This window comes from Trichosurus vulpecula, chromosome 1 (genome assembly GCF_011100635.1).
Source record: "Trichosurus vulpecula isolate mTriVul1 chromosome 1, mTriVul1.pri, whole genome shotgun sequence".
NCBI classification, from domain to species: Eukaryota; Metazoa; Chordata; class Mammalia; order Diprotodontia; family Phalangeridae; genus Trichosurus; species Trichosurus vulpecula.
Genome location: NC_050573.1, coordinates 244303901 through 244321385, shown reverse-complemented (window position 1 = coordinate 244321385; position 17485 = coordinate 244303901). Strand labels below are relative to the sequence as shown.

At 37.6% G+C, this 17485-nt stretch overlaps 1 protein-coding gene across 7 annotated transcripts in view; it reads left to right on the top strand.

The window, feature by feature from the left end:
- Positions 1-17485, top strand: part of OSBPL1A (oxysterol binding protein like 1A) — a 338964-nt gene that overhangs the window by 279085 nt on the left and 42394 nt on the right. For 6 of the 7 annotated variants that reach the window (XM_036756461.1, XM_036756436.1, XM_036756451.1 and 3 more), the window contains one exon: positions 14015-14090. In XM_036756461.1, the coding sequence (XP_036612356.1) occupies positions 14015-14090 (76 nt within the window). Of the gene's footprint in view, positions 1-12117; positions 12155-14014; positions 14091-17485 lie in introns of those variants that run through there. The other variant, XM_036756486.1, reaches the window with a different exon arrangement.

Here is a 17485-nt window from a genome sequence, read left to right as displayed (position 1 = left end):
GTGTGTGTGTGTGTACACACATATGCATATCCAGGATGTCCTAGAAGTTGTAGTGAAATTTTTAGATTTTATATTTGATGGGCACGTGCATGCTGGCTAGGCCATCCAAACTGTGGCCCAAATTCACTGTGTCCAGAATAGCACTCAATCAGTCCATGCTTTCATTAAGTGTCTGTTATGTGCCAGACACTGTGCTGGGTGCTAGGGGAAAAAAGATAAAGGAGGAAGGGGAAGATAACCTGAAGTATTTAGTTATGCAGAAAATATATACAGAGTTACATACAAGATAATTTTTTTGTGGGGGAATGAACTAGCAGTTAGTGGGTTCAGGAAACAATTCACATGGGACAGAGATTCTTAGCTTTTTTGTGTCTTGTACCTCCTTGGCAGTCTAATGAAATTTGTGGACCTCCTTCTCGTGTTTTTAAATGCATAAAATAAAATACATAGGAATATAAAGGAAACCAAGAAGAAGACAGTAAACTAAGTCTTAAAGGAAACTAGAGATTTAAGAAGTAGAAATGAGAAGAGGATACCTTTTGGCATAGGAGGATAGATAACCAATACAAAAGGCACAAAGGTAGAATGGAGTATTGCTTTTGAGGAACTGCAGGAAGACCAGTTTAACTGGACTATAGAATGTGTGGACAGGAGTAATGTATAATATTGCTGGAAAGGAAGATTCCAGGGTCAGAGTCTAAAAGGCTTTAAAGGACAAACTAATGAGGCTATATTTGATTTTAGAGGTAATTGAAACTAGCTATTGGAGCTTATTTAGTAGAGTAATGACGTGGTCAGAGTTTTGGTAACTGGGGAGGATAAATGAGAAAGAAGAGAGACTTGAGTCAGGAAGAAAAATTAGAAAGTTCTTTTTTTTTTTCGCAGTACAAGCAAGTGATGATGAAAGTATAAACAAGGAGGGTGGTATATAAGTAAAAGACATGTTGATAAAATGACAGGATTTGGCAAATGATTAGGTAAGTGGAGTGAGGGAGAATGAGGAGCCAAGGAGGACACTCAGGTTTCTAACATTGGTTGACTGGGAGGTTGATGGTACCTTGACAAAAATAGTGAAATTAGGGAGAAATCAGGAGTTTGGGGGCAAAAGTGAATGAATGAATATTTATTAAGTGCTTACTATGTATCAAGCACTGTGCTATACTGTGTTGAGTATACAAATGCAAGCAAGCAAGGTAGATCTTGCCTTCAGGTAGTTAACTTATTAGGGGAAGACAACACGCTGACAAGTCATGACCTGCACCAAGTGTTTTGGACCGGAAATTCAGGGGAATAGTGATAGGGAGTCATAGGGCGATTGATTGGCACGTCCTTTTCAGATATGGTGGTATTGGTTTGGAATTGGAAGATGTATTGGGCTTGAAGTTGAGGGCTTGGGAAGAAGATATGGAGTAGATAGATAGTGGGGAGAAAATGTCATCCCTGCAAGATCTAGTGATTGCTCACCAGTCCAAAGGCCCAGGGTGGGAGTTGGAGTTCCAGGTCAGAGGTAGAAGTTTGAGGACAGCTGATAAGGCACGAAGATGACTAGCAAGTGATGTGGCAGGTCTGAGCCTGAGCAAGATAAAGTAAATAATGACTTGTATTTTAGACCAGTTGGATTTGAGGTGCCTAAAGGATAGCTGGTGTGAAATGTTCAATAGGCAGTTTGTAATACTCATAGAAGTGACCCCTATAAGTCATCTAGGTCACCCCCTCTTTTTTCCAGCTGGAATAACTGAGGCTCAGAAGTATTAAGTGACTTTTCCATGGTGATGACCCCGGTTACAAATGACAAAAAAGGGATTCAAATCCAGGTCTTCTGACTCTAAATCCAGAATTCTTTCCTGTTCACCGTGCTCTTTTCCTCCAGACTCACCTTTACTTGAGATTCTCTGTATCTGTTGAGATGTTACAGTTTTCATCACCAAGGGTTATAAAATCAGAGTCATTTTTTACTTTTTTTACCCCACCTCCCTCCTATATCCAATCAGTTGCCAGTATTGATTACTAATTAATTTTAATTACATGATTGCCTGATTTAATGAAACTTATTCCTATTTCTGCCCTGCAAAAGTAAGAAAATGCCCCCATCAAAACTACACTGTGAAATAAGAGTCAAAGTTTCATGACATAGGTCTAGAAAAAAATGTTGACACTAACTGCATTTAAAAACAAGTTTAAAGCCATGATAAAAATACAAGGACAATCAATATCATAATGCATTTTAGAAGAGATTGAGAATAGGATGCTACTCCCCTTCTGTCTACCCACCTTTCCACTTCTCATCTGGTGTATTGTAACTAGCTCTTTGTCCTCTTTTGTCTCCCATCTCCTCATTCTCCAATCCATCCTCCAAACAGCTGTCAAAATAATCTTCCTAAGAGTGACTTTATCACTCCTGTGGTCAGAAACCTGCAGTGATTCTTCGTTGTTTCATGAATAAAAATACAAACTATTTACGTTCTTTACAATGCTAGCATTTAAGGTCTTCCCCAGTTTGGCTTCTGTTTGCCTATTTTCTTATTACTCCGTGTGTGTGTGTGTGTGTGTGTGTGTGTGTGTGTGTATCTTGTATTCTAGACAAACTAGATTACTATTACCTAAATTTGACATTCCATCTCCTGCTTCTTCATAAAAACCATCCTCCATGGCTAGAATGAACCTTATCTTAGCCTTTCAAAATGCTTCTCTGTCTTCAAGTGTCAATACAAGTGTTTCCTCCTCTATGAAGCCTTCCCTGACCTTCCCAACTCAAAGTGCTGTTAGCTTCTTCAGATTACCTAGAATTTATTTTACATGCCAGGTGGGGGGAGAAAGGCATGCTAGAGGGAGAGTTAGACATATTCTATCCCCCAAGCCCCAACAGAGCAACTATTTTATTTCTGAAGAAAAGAAGTGATCTTTTAATTAGGTAATTTCTTATGTTGCTTTAAAATCTGGGTAATGTCATTTCAAACACCGAAGTTTTATTGAGACCTCATTTTATTTCTTGACCAGTATATTTTAAAACTGTGAAGTATGTTGCATAGAGAACTAGCTTCAGAGTCAGGAAGGCATGGCTTCAAGTCCCTAGACTAACCTCTCCTGGCTCTATGACCCTGACAAGTGAGTTCTGCAAGATTTTTCTTTTAAGGAAGGCATTTACATCCTAAAATGTGACTTTCAAAAACTATTGACAAAAGGAGGTCAGTGATTCAAGCAAGTTCTCTGTAACTGTAAATTGTGAAACAATCACTAATCTGAATTGATAGACAGAGTTTCCTCTGTGGGGAGCTCCATAAAATTCTGAAATCACAGACCCAAACAAAAGGAAGATTTTCAAGCCAGTAAATAAAAGTAATAACTAATATAAGCAAGACGCCATTTAAAGCAGTGTTGTACTTAAGTACTTCAGAGATCCAAGATTTTGTTAGTGTAGGTATCATTCACGCATTATCTTAACTCCTTTAAGCCCTCAGTAGCATTTTGAAATAGGTGGTGTCTTTTTTTAAAGGATGCTTGCTTATTTTCCCTTTAATACACAAATTCCCTCAGTGTTGAACACAGAATGTTGTATATAATAAATGCTTGTAAGTATGGAATGAATGTGCTAATTCACAAACATTGTTGGAGAAAGGTGGGAAGAATGTCCGTCTTTTAGAGAACAGAGTAAGGAGGCCCTCTGAGATGCTTAAATCTAGATGCTAGAGAGAATGTTCTTTGTTCTATGCCTTCCTAAGAGTATAAATGTTTAGAGGTCACAGAAGCTCCAGGGTCATTAATGAATAAAAAATAAACCAGAAACCTATAGCCAGATAAAGATTTTATTTTGTGAGTGGGGAAAAAGCTATTATTTTTTTATCATGAAACCTTTTTCTTTTACCCCAAGAGGGAATTCAGAGATTGTGCTGCTTTTATGGAATTTTTTTGAACATTTTCAAATTGTTTAGGAATTTTAGTGGGAGAGGTTTTTCTTTTAAGGAAGTCATTTAAATCCTAGAATTTGGCTTTTTAAAATTACTGCAAAAATGCAGTCACCAGATATGGTAAATTATAGTCTGTTGTGTCGTTATTGTTGGTTTCGGGTTTTTTTTTTTTAGAGGGAGGAAGGCAGGGCAATTGGGGTTAAGAGACTTGCCCAAGGTCACACAGCTAGTAAGTGTGTCGAGTGTCTGAGGTCATATTTGAACTCAGTGCTCTACTCACTGCGCCACCTAGCTGCCCCTGTTTTTAACATACTGGCTGTTGAGTGACTCTTGTTTCTACGTAAAACAGTAAAAGATAAAGTGGCTGCTAATTTGATAGATAACACATGGATCAGGAAGTCTTTGTGTATTTTCCTTTAAAAAAAATCAGTTCCCTTATACGTTCTTTTGTTTAATAACACTTTGATAAAAAGTCTTTTAAAAATTATTGTAATTTATAAAAACATCCATGTAAATAAATATATGTATCCTTGCACATTTTACATTTATATGTAGATGTATGTGTATATATATATATATATATATGCTATTTGAATATATGCTAATATGTGAATGAAAATGGGGTAATTACTTCCAAGTGATTTTGATTGGTGTTGACCATATTTCTCCAAGTGTTAACCCTCTGGAATAAATTGTATATAATACATTTGTTTGACGATGGGAAGACTAAGCTAAAAGAAATTATAAAGCTAGTCACTGTGCTATGATCCCTATTCCTAATGATCCCTATTCATTATGGTTTTTTTGTAAACAGAAATTATGTTATGCCTAATAAAAACAAGTAAACAAGCAAGATTAAAGAAAACTAATTAGCGAATTCTCAAGGAAGCTTAGAACAGCAGTGGAAAGAGCATAGTATTTGGGTTCAAATCTTAACATCATTTTCATTATGTGTAAAAATGCCCTCATGTTATGGGACTTCAACATATATTCACTGAAGCATCCTCAACTTAGTCGTTGAACATGACCTACTCCTCCATCCCACTTAACCACACATGAGGTCATACCCTTGATCTTGCTATCACCTTCACATGTGTCACTTCCATATTCGTGAACTCTGAAATTCCCTGATCTCATCACAGTCTGTCATCTCCTTCTGCTTTGCAACCCCAAGCCCTGTTCTTTGCTTACAACATGACCTCCAATCTCTTGACCCCTTGGTTCTTTACTAGTTCTTTCACATCTGTTCTAGCTATATTCTCTTTTCTTCCCCATCTTGATCCAGATGTGAACCAATACAACTCTATGCCCTCTTCTTCTCCTGATTCCCTGATAACCTTTTCATTTGGCCAATCTTGCCATGCCAAGCCTCAATGTTAGGTCACTCCCACTACCCACTGCCTTTCACTCCTACCTACATCCTGCTGAACAAAGCTGGAAAAAAATCACAAAACCATGTTGACTTGGTCCACTGAAAATTTGTTTTATGACTTCACTTGGGCCCGCACTGCTACAAGACAGTCTTTTTATACCTCCCACATTAAGTCACTGTTCCACTCTTTACAGTGGCTCTTCCAAATCTTTTCATTCTTCCTCAAATCTCTCATTTGTCCCTCTTCCCTGACCCTCTCGTTTGAGAACTTTGCCTTATATTTTACTGAAAATATTGAAACCATTCTCCAAGAACTCCCTCTTCTCCCTTCCTCTCCCATCACCCAGATGCTTTCTGCCATTATCTCTTTCTTTACTCTTATCTCACATAATAAAATGGTCCTTTTTCCCATCAGGGCATACTCTTCTACATGCACTCGTGATCTCATTCCATCCTATCTACTCTAGCAGATTGCCCCCTCTCTCATCCCAGCTCTCTCACTATCAATTTTTTTCTTTTCTTCTGGCTTCCCACAAACATGCCCATGTCTTCCTCATCTTCAAAAAACCCCTCACTTGGTCTGTCCATCTCCCATCATCTAATATTTTTCCTCCCTTTGTGACTAAACTCTTTGAGAAGGCTGTTTATAATAGGTGCTTCTACTTCCTTTCATCTCACTCTCTTCTTACCTCTTTAAAGCATGCCTTCCAACTTCATTATTCAGCCAAAATTGTTCTCTTCTTAATCACCTAATCTAATGACCGTTTTTTCAATCCTCCTCCTTCTTGACTGCTCTGCAGCCTTTGACCGTGTCATTTACACTCTTTTCCTTGATATATTCTTCTCTCTAGCTTTTCATTACACAGTACTCTTCCCTGATTCTCCTCCTAACTACCTACCTGACCACTCTTCCTTAGTCTCCTTCACTGGATCTTTATTCAAATCATATATACTAACCATGGCTGTCCCAAAGGGCTTTATCTTCGGCTCTTTTCTCTTCTCCCTCTATACCGTTTCGTTTTATTTTCTCATCAGTACCCGTGAATTCATTATCATCTCAATGCTAACAATGTTTGAATCTACTTTTCCAGCCCTAACCTCTTTTCCAACAACCTCCAGTCTCATCTCCAGTTGCTGTATTAGACATTTCAAACTAGATGTCCCATTGACATCTTAAACTCAACATGTCTAAAATGAACTCATTATATTTCTACCTAAACCCTCCACTCGTCCTAACTTTTCTGTTACTATAGAGGATAACACCATTCTCCTAGTTCCCCAGGCTTGCAACCTAGGTATTATCCTCAGCTCCTCACTGTCTCATCCCCTACACGTATCTGTGGCCAAGACCTGTCTATTTTACCTTTGTCACATCTCACAAATATATCCTCTTCTCTCTGACACTTCCACTAACCCAGTGCAGTTACATAACACCTCGATCCTAGACTATTGCAATAGTCTAGGATCGAGGTGTTTGGTCTCCCCACCTCAAGTCTTTCCCCACTCCAGTCCATTCTCCATTCAGCTGTCAGAGGGATCTTCATAAAGCATAAGTCTGACCATTTCATTCCCCTATTAAACAAACTCCAGTGGTTCCCTGTTACCTCCGGGGTCAGATATAAAATGGTGTTCAAAGCTCTTCATAACCTGTCTACTGCCTACCTTTCCCAATTTCTTAAACCTTACACTCTTCCATGTATACTCTGTAATCCAGTGACTCTGGCTTCCCTGTTTTCCTCACATAAGACCCTCCATCCCCCAACTCTGTATTTTCATTGATTTTCTTCCCATACCTAGAACTCTTTCCCTACTCATATGCACCTCCTGGTTTCCTTGGCTTTCAAATCTCAGCCTACATTACACCTTCTGTAAGAAGCCTTTCTCAGTCTTTCTTAATCTTAATGCCTTCTCTTTAAGGCTACCCCCAATTTATCCTCCATATATTTCTTGTTTGTACCTCACTAGACTGTAAGCTCCTTGAAGACAGGAATGGTTTCAGAGGTGAAGGAGGCAGTGGTTTGTATCCCTCATACTTAATACAATGCCTGGCACATAAAAATTACTTAATAAATGCTTGTTCATTTGAATCTCTGATCCCTACTATCTTATGTAATCTTTGGCAAGGCACTGGCTCTGGGCCTGTTTTCTTATATATAAATTATGGAGTTGAACTAGATGGCTTCTGAAGTCTCTTTCACTTCTACATCTGTGATTCTTTGATCACATGAATTCTGTGTGCTCAGGAATAGTTCACATGGAATCAAAAAGGATTTAGAGTGGGAAGAGATCTTAGAGATGCTCCAGTCTTGCCTCTTAATTTTACAGATGAGGAAACTAAGATTCAAAGAAGTGATGCATCTGAGGTCACACTGGAAGTAAGGAACAGAGCCGTTACTCAAACCTATGCCCTCTGACTTCAAATCCATTGCCCTTCCTCTTCCTTTCTTCTATAGTAGAATGGCATTAAATATCCAAGGAAGGAGAAATCAGTTGTGGCTGCTATGGGGAAGAAGACCAAGGAACCTTATAGTTGACATGGCCTTCAAGGTAGAAGAAGAAAAGGAAGGGGGGAGAAAAAATCTTCTATTCCTAAACCATAAGTCTGACCATGCTGTCCTCTGATCAAGAAGTCTCAATGGTTTTCTGTGACTAGTAGGATAAAGGGTCTGATTCTAACCTATCCTTCCAAACTGATTATACATTATTCCTCTTATATGATGTATATTCCAGTCTACCCAGTAGATTGCCCTCTCCAGTACCGGATATGCTGCTTTTCATTCTCCTTCCCTGACAACACGCGGGACCAGGAAAATACCAAGGTGTACATATGTACTCCTTGCTTCCCCCTGCTACTTCTGGACCCTCCTTCTGCTGTTATCGCTTGAGAGGTTCACTCTTTCCAGGTATATCAACTAATTACTCTCACTCCTCTCTAGACTTAACTCCAGCCTTTGTTTCCTGTGGACCAGAAGCCCTTTCATCCTGGAAGCTCACTGCAGCCCTGGAATTTACACATTGGAGGATTTCCTCTGCCCCTTTAGCTGTTCCCTCTAATTAGACAGCTCCTTTCAAAACCTCTTTTGAAGGAGGATGCCTAGGTCAGCCATGTCTCCTTCTCCAGGCTGTACTCTATGTCAGCAGATTTGACTAATGGCTTTTCTGAAAAAAATAAAAGCTATGCATCATAAGTTCCTTCCCCCTGTCCAATATATTAAATTCCCTGGACAGTATACTACATTCTCGTTTTCTGTGCTTTAGTGTCTGATGAAGAAGTCTCTTTTTCATCACAAGGCCAGTCATTCTGCTTGTGCCCTGATCGCCTACTTTTCTGCCTCCTCTAGCAGCTTCCTCCTTCAGACTTCTTCTTCCTCTCTTCTTTAAGCTTTCCCTAACTACCTCTTACAAATACATCCACATCTCCCCCATCCTTAAAAAAAACCTTAACTTCTGTCCCCTCAAGATACTTTCCTGAATTTCTCTTCCCTTTTGTAGCCAACCTTCTATTAAAAGCCTTCCACTTTAGTTACCACCATTTTATCTCCTCCTCCACATCCCAGTCCAATCTGGTTTCTGACATCATGACTTAGCTAAAACTGCTCTCTGCAGAGTTGCCATAACAATCTCTCACCTGCTCGATATGATTGTCTTTCCTCATACTTTTTTTAAAATATACATTTATTTATTTATTATTCAACATTCACTTTTATAAGATTTTGAGTTACAAATTTTTTCCTCCCTCTCCTCCCCCCTCCTCAAGACAGAAAGCAATCTGATGTAGGCTATACATGCATAGTCCCATTAAACATATTTCCACATTAGTCATGTTGTGAAAGAAGAATCGGAACAAAAGGGAAAAACCACGAGGAAGAAAAAAAGAGAGAGAGAGAGAAAAGAATAAACTTTGATCTGCATTCAGACTCCATGGTTCTTTCTCTGGATGTGGATAGCATTTTCCATAATGAGTCTTTTGGAATTGTCTTAGATCATCATATTGCTGAAAATTTTTCTCGTATTTCTGTAGTACTTTTGAACACATCTCTTCTTCCTGGGTAATTTCTTCTCGCTGGGTTTTTGTGACATGGATCTCCTACCTTTCTGATTGTTCTTAGTCTACTTTGCGGGACCAGTCGATCGATCAGTCAACGTTTATTAAGTGCCTACTATGTGCCAGACACTGTGCTAAATTAGCTAGTGTTGCAAAAAGAGGCAAAAGACAATCTCTGGCCTCAAGGAGCTTACAGTCTAAAGGGGAAGACAACAAGCCAATAAATACAGATGAAGCAAGCTATATACACGGGATAAACAGGAAATAATTAACAGAAGGAAGATGCTAGAGTTAAGAGGGGTTGTGGAAGTCCTTCGGTAGAAGGTGGGTTTTTATTTGGGACTTAAAGGAAGCCAGTTTGGTCAGTAGTTGGAGCAGAGGAGGAAGGGAATTCCAGGCTCAGGAGATAGGTAGAGAAAATGCCCAGAGCTGAGAGGTGGAATGTCTTGTAGTGGAATGTGCAGGAGGCCAGTGTCACTGAATGGAAGAACGCATGTCAGAGAGTAAAGTGCAAGAAGACTGGAAAGGTAGGAGGGTGGCCAGATTATGAAGTTTTGAATGCCAAACAGCATTTTGTATTTGCTCCCGGAGGCAGTAGAAAGCCACTGAAGCTTATTAAGGGAGAGAGGGTGACATGGTTGGACTTGTACTTTAGGAAAATCCCTTTGGTGACTGAATGGAGGATGGATTGGAGTGGGGAGAGACTTGAGGCAGGCTGACCCACCAGCAGCTGTTGTAATAATCAAGAGATGTTGCAAAGGTGAAATTAACAGGCCTTGAAAAAATCTTGACTAAGGGGGGTACCCACTCCATAGTCATGGATGTTCCCCAAAACTATGCTGGGTCTTCTGTTCTATATCCCTTCCTCAGTAATGTTTTCTACCTCCCTTTGGTTCAGTTTTCATCTCTACAAGTATGGCTTTGTGGCTCCAGCCCCTATCACCAATTGTCTATTAGCCTTTGTCACTGGATGCACTGTAGGTATCTCAGATTCCACATATCCACAATAGAACTCATTATTCCTCTCCCCTCCCCCCAGAGCCACCCTATCTCCAGACAGCTCTATTTTTGCTGAGGTAATAGACATAATTTGATCATTTTACTCACCTGCCCAAGAACCTTGAATGCCTCTAGGATAAAATGCAGACTTCTTAGATTGACTTTCCATAATCTGATTCTAGCCAACTTTTCTAGGCTTATTATACATGACTTTGCTTCCTGTGCTCTACATTTCATTCAGTTCTGCACTCCATCTCTTGCCTCTGAACCTTTGAATAGGCTGCCTTTGATGCCTCCTCTTAGAGCCTCAAGCTTCCTGGAAGACTCCATTTCTGGGCCACCTCTTACGGAGTTCCTGCTTTTGTGATCCTGCTAATCATCAGGGTCTAATTTTTAGTGTTTAACTGCCTTCTTCTCTGATTATTGGTATAGATTTATCTGTTTACATCTCTCATCTCACCAAGAGAATGTCATCTCCTTGAGGATAAGCCTTTTTTTGGTTTTGTAACTCTAGTACTTAACGCCAAGCACCTCATAAGCTCTTGATAAATACTTCTTAGGATAGATTGGAATGGATCACTTAGAGATCTGCAAGTGGAGACTAGATGACCACTTCTGGATGTTCAAAGAATTCCTTTTCATGAATAAATTGGATTAAATGACCTCAGATCTCTGAAGCTCTGAGCTTCTGTGATTCTGTGAATGTTTCAAAGCCCCAAACCAAAATGTATTTAATATAAATGCAAAGATACCTGAAGAAATTAGAGGGTCTCTTTCTTTGTCGTCTTTTCTCTGATGTTTCTAATGCCAATCAGCCATTTTCATTTTACAAACTAAACTGACTAGGGCTTGAGGCGGATTTTTCTGAGGGAGGGAAGTTTTTGTTTTGTTTGTTTTAATTTTGGTCTGGACCTGTGGATACTCTTAGTGTGAAACCTTCTATCAGTGGTGATACACAACTTACCTGTTAGAGGGTTGCTGCAATTTAAGTGATTAGCCTTGCATCACACAACTGGTATGTGACAGAGGCAGGACTTAAAACCGGGTCTTCCTGATGCTGGATGGCCCGCTATCCACTAATCCAGTTGACCACATTAACAGGATTTAAAATTTTGTTTGTTTTGTCTTGATTTTTGTTTTGTCATTGGGTGGCTAAAGACTTACTGACATTTTTAACCACTTTCGAAGTGGGGGAGAACCGTACAGAGCTGGCTATTGAAAGTTATGTTAAGATTCAATTTGAGATGTCTGAATGATGGGAGGGGCAGATGACTACATGTTAACTTATTGAAAAGAATTTGTAAAAAAAAAAAAAACAAAGCTAGTTTACTGATTTTTTTTCACATTCAAGCTCGTTCTTGTACTATTGTACAATCCTTAATATCATTAATCTATTTGCTTAATTAAACCAGGACATCTCACTCCTAGTTCTTTTAGGATGTTTCTTATTTAGACAAAGAAAAAGAGGAGCTTAGAACATGGTGCTCTTAAGTATATTCCAACGAAATGGGGAATAATTGATTTAAATATCTATGCATATATATATATATATATATATATAAAACCTGAAAATCCAAATGGTTGCTTTTAATTTCTCCTGTTTCATATTATTATAATTTGGCTTGGTTGGATATGAAGGTTTTTCACAAGTGAACTTCCAGATAGCTGGCTTACATGTTTAAAGTTTCTATAAAAATATTAACCATTTTTAATTAAAATTTTAAAATATATTCATTTCCTTGATTTTAACCTTTTTTTAATGACTCAGAGACAGCATTATGAACATCAGTTATACTGCTGCATAATACAGTGATGTCCTTAGGAACTCTTGAGGTGTGTATGGCTGTTTGCCCCTACACCAAGTGGCTCCAGACTGCTATGCTTTTATATTTCTTCTGTCTGCATTTTTTGTTCTTCTTTCTGTTCTCACTGCTGTCAGCTATCATTTCTGTTCTCTCTGTGTGTATCCTCCTGCTTTTAATTATTTTAAATAAAATTGTCCTCGTGAGAGCTTGAGGATGATTTCACCTTTCCTATAAAATAAAGTGCATGGGCTTTGTGATAACATTTGCTACTCAAATGCTTTTTTCCCTTCCTGTTTTGTGGCTGTGTCCTGGATAATTAAGGTTATTGGAAGTCTGACCTCTAGATAAGTTAAGCATTGATCTTCGTTTTAAGCACAGTACAATCTTATGTTGGCCGTGAGAATAAAAATGGTAGAATGTCCTTGGACAAGATTACCTGCAGACTAATTCTGTGATGGTTTCTAAATCTAAAAATGATTTTAAATCTTGGCTGTTTCTTGCAATACTAGACAATTTTTAAAAATACAAAGTTTCCTGCCCAGTAACTTTGAAAGCTTTAGCCTTTGGAAAAAAGGACACTTCTGTCCATCAAATATAAATTTTCATTGCTCTGCACTTTCTTTTTTTCCCCCAAACTGCCTTTTATTTTTTTTGAAAACGCAAGGCACATGTATTTTAAGCTTGGAGAAGAGATGGCCTGAAAGTACCTTTTGATATGCATTCAGCAACTAGTATTTTCCCAGAGTCTGTTAGAGGTCATAAATGTTACTTTTCTGATTTGGCTTTTTCATGGATAAAATAAGTTTATTTACAGCACCAAGATTGGATAGTAAATGTAAGTGATTTAATACTTTTTCAGTAATTATGGAAATAAGGAGTAGTACTATGCAATAGATTATTAGTCCTGTTATCTGACTCATTTCAATATCTCAGAAGATTACTGGTTCTTGGATAGTTTTATGATGTGTCATTTAGAAACCATCTGTGATCATCAACTAGCAGATTTTTTGGATGAAGTAGCATTGTAGTATATTAATTTTAATAGAAAAATGTTAAGAATTTCATCATTAAAATTTATAGTGAACATTCCTATTTAAAAATTAAGTGTGGAAAAAATTTTATAGGTCAGATGATTATAAAGATTCTTATATGGTATAAACTTTTGTTTGAAGTCAACAAACTTTAGTGTTCTGTTTTTTTGACATTTGTGCTCTAAAAGGAATTAGTAATGTGTGTGATACTTTGCCCTAATAATTTGCCTTTATAGTTTTGTTATCCTTTTTCAATTTGCATTTTTCTAGGCTTGTATAAAAAGACTTGTTGACCTTTTGACCAAGGTAGTTATCAGCACATAATGCCAAAACAAGTTATTAGATGCGTGCTGGCATTTCTCAAGGTATCTATGGACTATATTAGAACCTTTTTGGCTTGTGGTGAGTTAAATTGGATTGAATACCTTGCTTTTAGTATAAGGCAGGGGTATCTCTCACCTTGTCCAAGGGAGTTTAGTTTTGAAGTTCCAAAAAATCATAGAAGATACTTAATCTACAAAACACAGTTTTAGTTTAACAGACTCCAAAGCAAGGGTTATATTTCAAATATACTTAAAGTGGAACAGATAGGCCAATAGGATTAAGGTTAAAAGAGTCTTGAAGAGATAGAATTATGCAGTAACTATTCTCCTTAGAAACCCCAAAGGTGCCCAAAATAACAGTGAAATACAGGGGACAGCCTCCCATTTGCTTGACCTGTGGCAAAGCTCCAGCTGCTCATTCTTCCTGTCTCTCTGCATCTGGCTGAATACAATATTGCCATAAATAACCCTGGACTTTCTTTCCTTAAGTTACTAGAATTGAAATGCAATCTCTGTTTTTGTTTCTTTTCCCAGAACAAGCTTGCCCTCTCCAATGTTTTCCAGAAATGACTTCAGTATCTGGAGCATCCTTAGAAAATGCATTGGAATGGTAAATAAACAAATGAATTATGTAATAGAGTATGAGGTAGAATTGTGTTTAATTGTATAACTTTTTGAGTTATTTAAAAGTTTACACAAATGTATAGGACTAGCATGGTGAAATTCGAATGTATGGAGATGGCTACAGAAAAGAAAGTTCTAATATATGCTATGCTAGAACAATTTTTAAACCATTGGTTATATTGCCTTTATTTTTTAATTAAAATTTTTTAATGAACAAAAATCTATAAATCTATTTTCTCTCCTTTCTCTCTCCCCCCACCCCCACATACACACACACACATATACACATACACCCTCCCATCGGAAAACAAACAAAAAAGAAATAGAAGAAAAACCCTTCTAACTAATATGCACAGTCAAACAAAACAAGTCCCACTTTGACCATATCCAAAATAGAAATGTCTCATTCTGAACCATGAGTCCATTATGTTTCTGTCTAGAGTGGAGTATTATACTTATCATCAGTCTTCTGGAATCATGGTGGTCACTGCATTGATCAGAGTTCCAAAGTCTTTCAAATTGTTTGTCTTTAGCATGTTGTTATTGCACAAATTGTTTTCTTGGTTCTGCCTTACTTCACTCTCCATCCATTTAAACAGATCTTCCCAGGTTTCTCTGAAACTATGCCCCCTTTGTCATTTATTATGGTGAAACATATTATTGCCTTTAATATAGATTCAGATTTGACTGAGCATACAGGTCCTATCTCCCATATTATAATACTTTTATATTTCCCATTCTTTCCCTTCAGCACCCAATTTGGATCAGTTCTGTCCAGCAAGTGTGATAGTTTTGCTTTGTTTTAACATATGAGTATTAGAGTTTTCAAAGAATCTGCTCCTGACTGAAATTCACCTTTTTTATTAAATAGTTTTGTGCTCAGGTATCAGTCTAAGAGAAATACTGAAACTTTCCTTTATACCAGAAGATAATGGCTACCTCTCAACTTTATTCTCTGTTTTTGAGGCCTTTTGGGGTACTGACCTTTTCGATATTTTTCTACTTTGTCCCCTCTATCTTTATATGGAGTAACATGATTCTGAGAGCTTTTACAGGCATGGAACTATAAATTCCTCAGCCTGATACTTAAGACTTCTATAATCTGGCTCCACCCATCTTTCTAGTCCTAGTCCCTTCAGGAGCTCTTTATTCCTGTCCCACTGGACTCTATAGGACTAAATGTTCTCCAGACTTATCATTCCAACTCCTATTTCTCCATGTGTCTTCATGCCTGGAATTCATTTCCATCAGTCATCCTCTCAGGATCCTTTTCTTCCTGATAGCTCAAGTCATATCTACCTCCTTTGTGAAGCATTCTTTGATTCCATCGGTTGGTAATGCATTCTTCTTCCTCAAATGACTTTGCATCTACTTATCTTTGTACATGTTTTATCTCTTCTCCTTATTAAAATGTGAGCTCCTTGAAGAAAGAAACTGTTTGAATTTTGTATTTTTTCCTTGCCTATCACAGTTCCTGGCATATAGTAGGTATTTAATAAATGCTTGCCAAATTGAATTGAGTTTGAAAATATTAAATTTAGCTCCTAAAGGTCATTAGCAACTGAGCCTCCCTCCTCCCTGTGTACAGAAAATTTTGATAAAATACATAAGATAATACCTTCCCATAGTTTTCTAAACTTTTTTAACATGGTTTGTATTTTGTATAAAATATCATTCACATCTTAAACTACAAAAATAATGTGGTCATACAACTTCTGAAATATGCATAGGATATTGCCCAGAAAGAAAAGGATTTTACATGAAACTATAAAATACTGATTACAATTTGCTTTTTACTTTAAGAATATGATTAATTTGGCATGTAACTTTCAAAGCCACTCTGCTTGTCTGTGTTTCCTTCTGGAATTCCTTCTCTTCTGTGCATTAAAAAATGTTTTAATGACCCTCTTCTTTTTGTTTTAGCAACATTATTCCTAACCCCATTTTCTTTCCAATCCTGCCACCCGCCGCGGCAGGCGAGAGGGAGGGGGAAGGAGAAGAAATCCCAAACCCTTATAACAAATGTGTATTATCAAACAGTATCCAAAAATGTGCGTTTCATTTTGGAGTTTGAGCCTACCTAGCATGCTTCCTCATTGGTCTCCACATTACCTTTAGAAGTATGATTCTAAATTTGAAGTTATGGTATTTTTGTCATCTTTATCCTACTATTCCTGGGCCCTGAAGGAATATCTACTAACCTTCCTATTTATTTGAATAAAATAAAAACAAAATTCCTTCGTGTTTGAAGAGGATCATGTATCATCTTAGAGAAATTAGGCATTTATCATAAATGTTAGTTTAGTGGCATTTGAAAATTCTAGTTAATAAAAATGAATAACATACTTCGTTAAATTCTTCTGCCTGAGGCAGAAAAGGCTTAGTTTAAAATTCCAAACATGTTTTATAGTTTCACCCAAAGAATCTTTGTATTCACTTACAAGTTCTTCTGGCCTTTGCACAAATGATTTCTTCTTTCTTTTTCTGCTCCATTAAGTGTCAGCTTTGTTCTGCTGGCATCTATTTCCTTATGTTGGTGGCCGAAACCTTCTCTGGGTCTGTGTCTAAATAGCAGACGTCCTGTCTAAATTTAAATGAGCCTGTATCTGAAAGGATGGAAAGTTATTTGGTATTTGACTGTCTTCTAGCACTTTGAAAGGTGCCACTAATTCTCAGAGTTTGCTAAGTGAAAAGAGAGCTGAAGAGGAAGTGCAGATTGGGGTGTGTTCTTTGTTGAGCAAACTACAGAAGCTCAAGGGTTGTAGAAACATTCATTAATGTGGTCTGATTGGAAACTTGCAGGCTTCCCTGAAATTCCAGTTCTGTGCTATTGGCACTCTCTCTTGTTCCTGTGTCTTACAGTCAGAACAGACACCAGATCACTGAAATGAGGAAGGGCTTGGTGCTTGCTATCTGCATGTTTGAGGATCAAACCATAGTGTCTTAAATAACATGTTTTGAAAGACAAGTATGCATTTTGTAATTGGGGGTAAAGTGTAGTGTGCTTTTTTTTTCTCATAATACTATTTTTGAGTGGATTAAATTTTCTTATTTCCAAGCCTTTTCTCACCCCCCAAAAGGGCAGAAACTGGTTTACTGCAAAGAAAGGAAAAGTCATCCAAAAATTATAGGGTTATATGTGTTCTTGTGAAATTTTAAAACTTGAGTTTTTAAGACTCCTTGTATGGGATTTCAAAACATTTTCCTCCCTAACTACTTTTATAAACTCATCACAAAAATTAACAACCTTCATAGCTAATCTCCTTTCGTTTTTCTGTATATAGTATACCTCTTAGCCTTATCTTCTGGGCTTCATAAAACCATTTGTTAATTTGGTCACAAAATCATAGATATATAGAGCTGGAGGGGACTTCAAAGGTT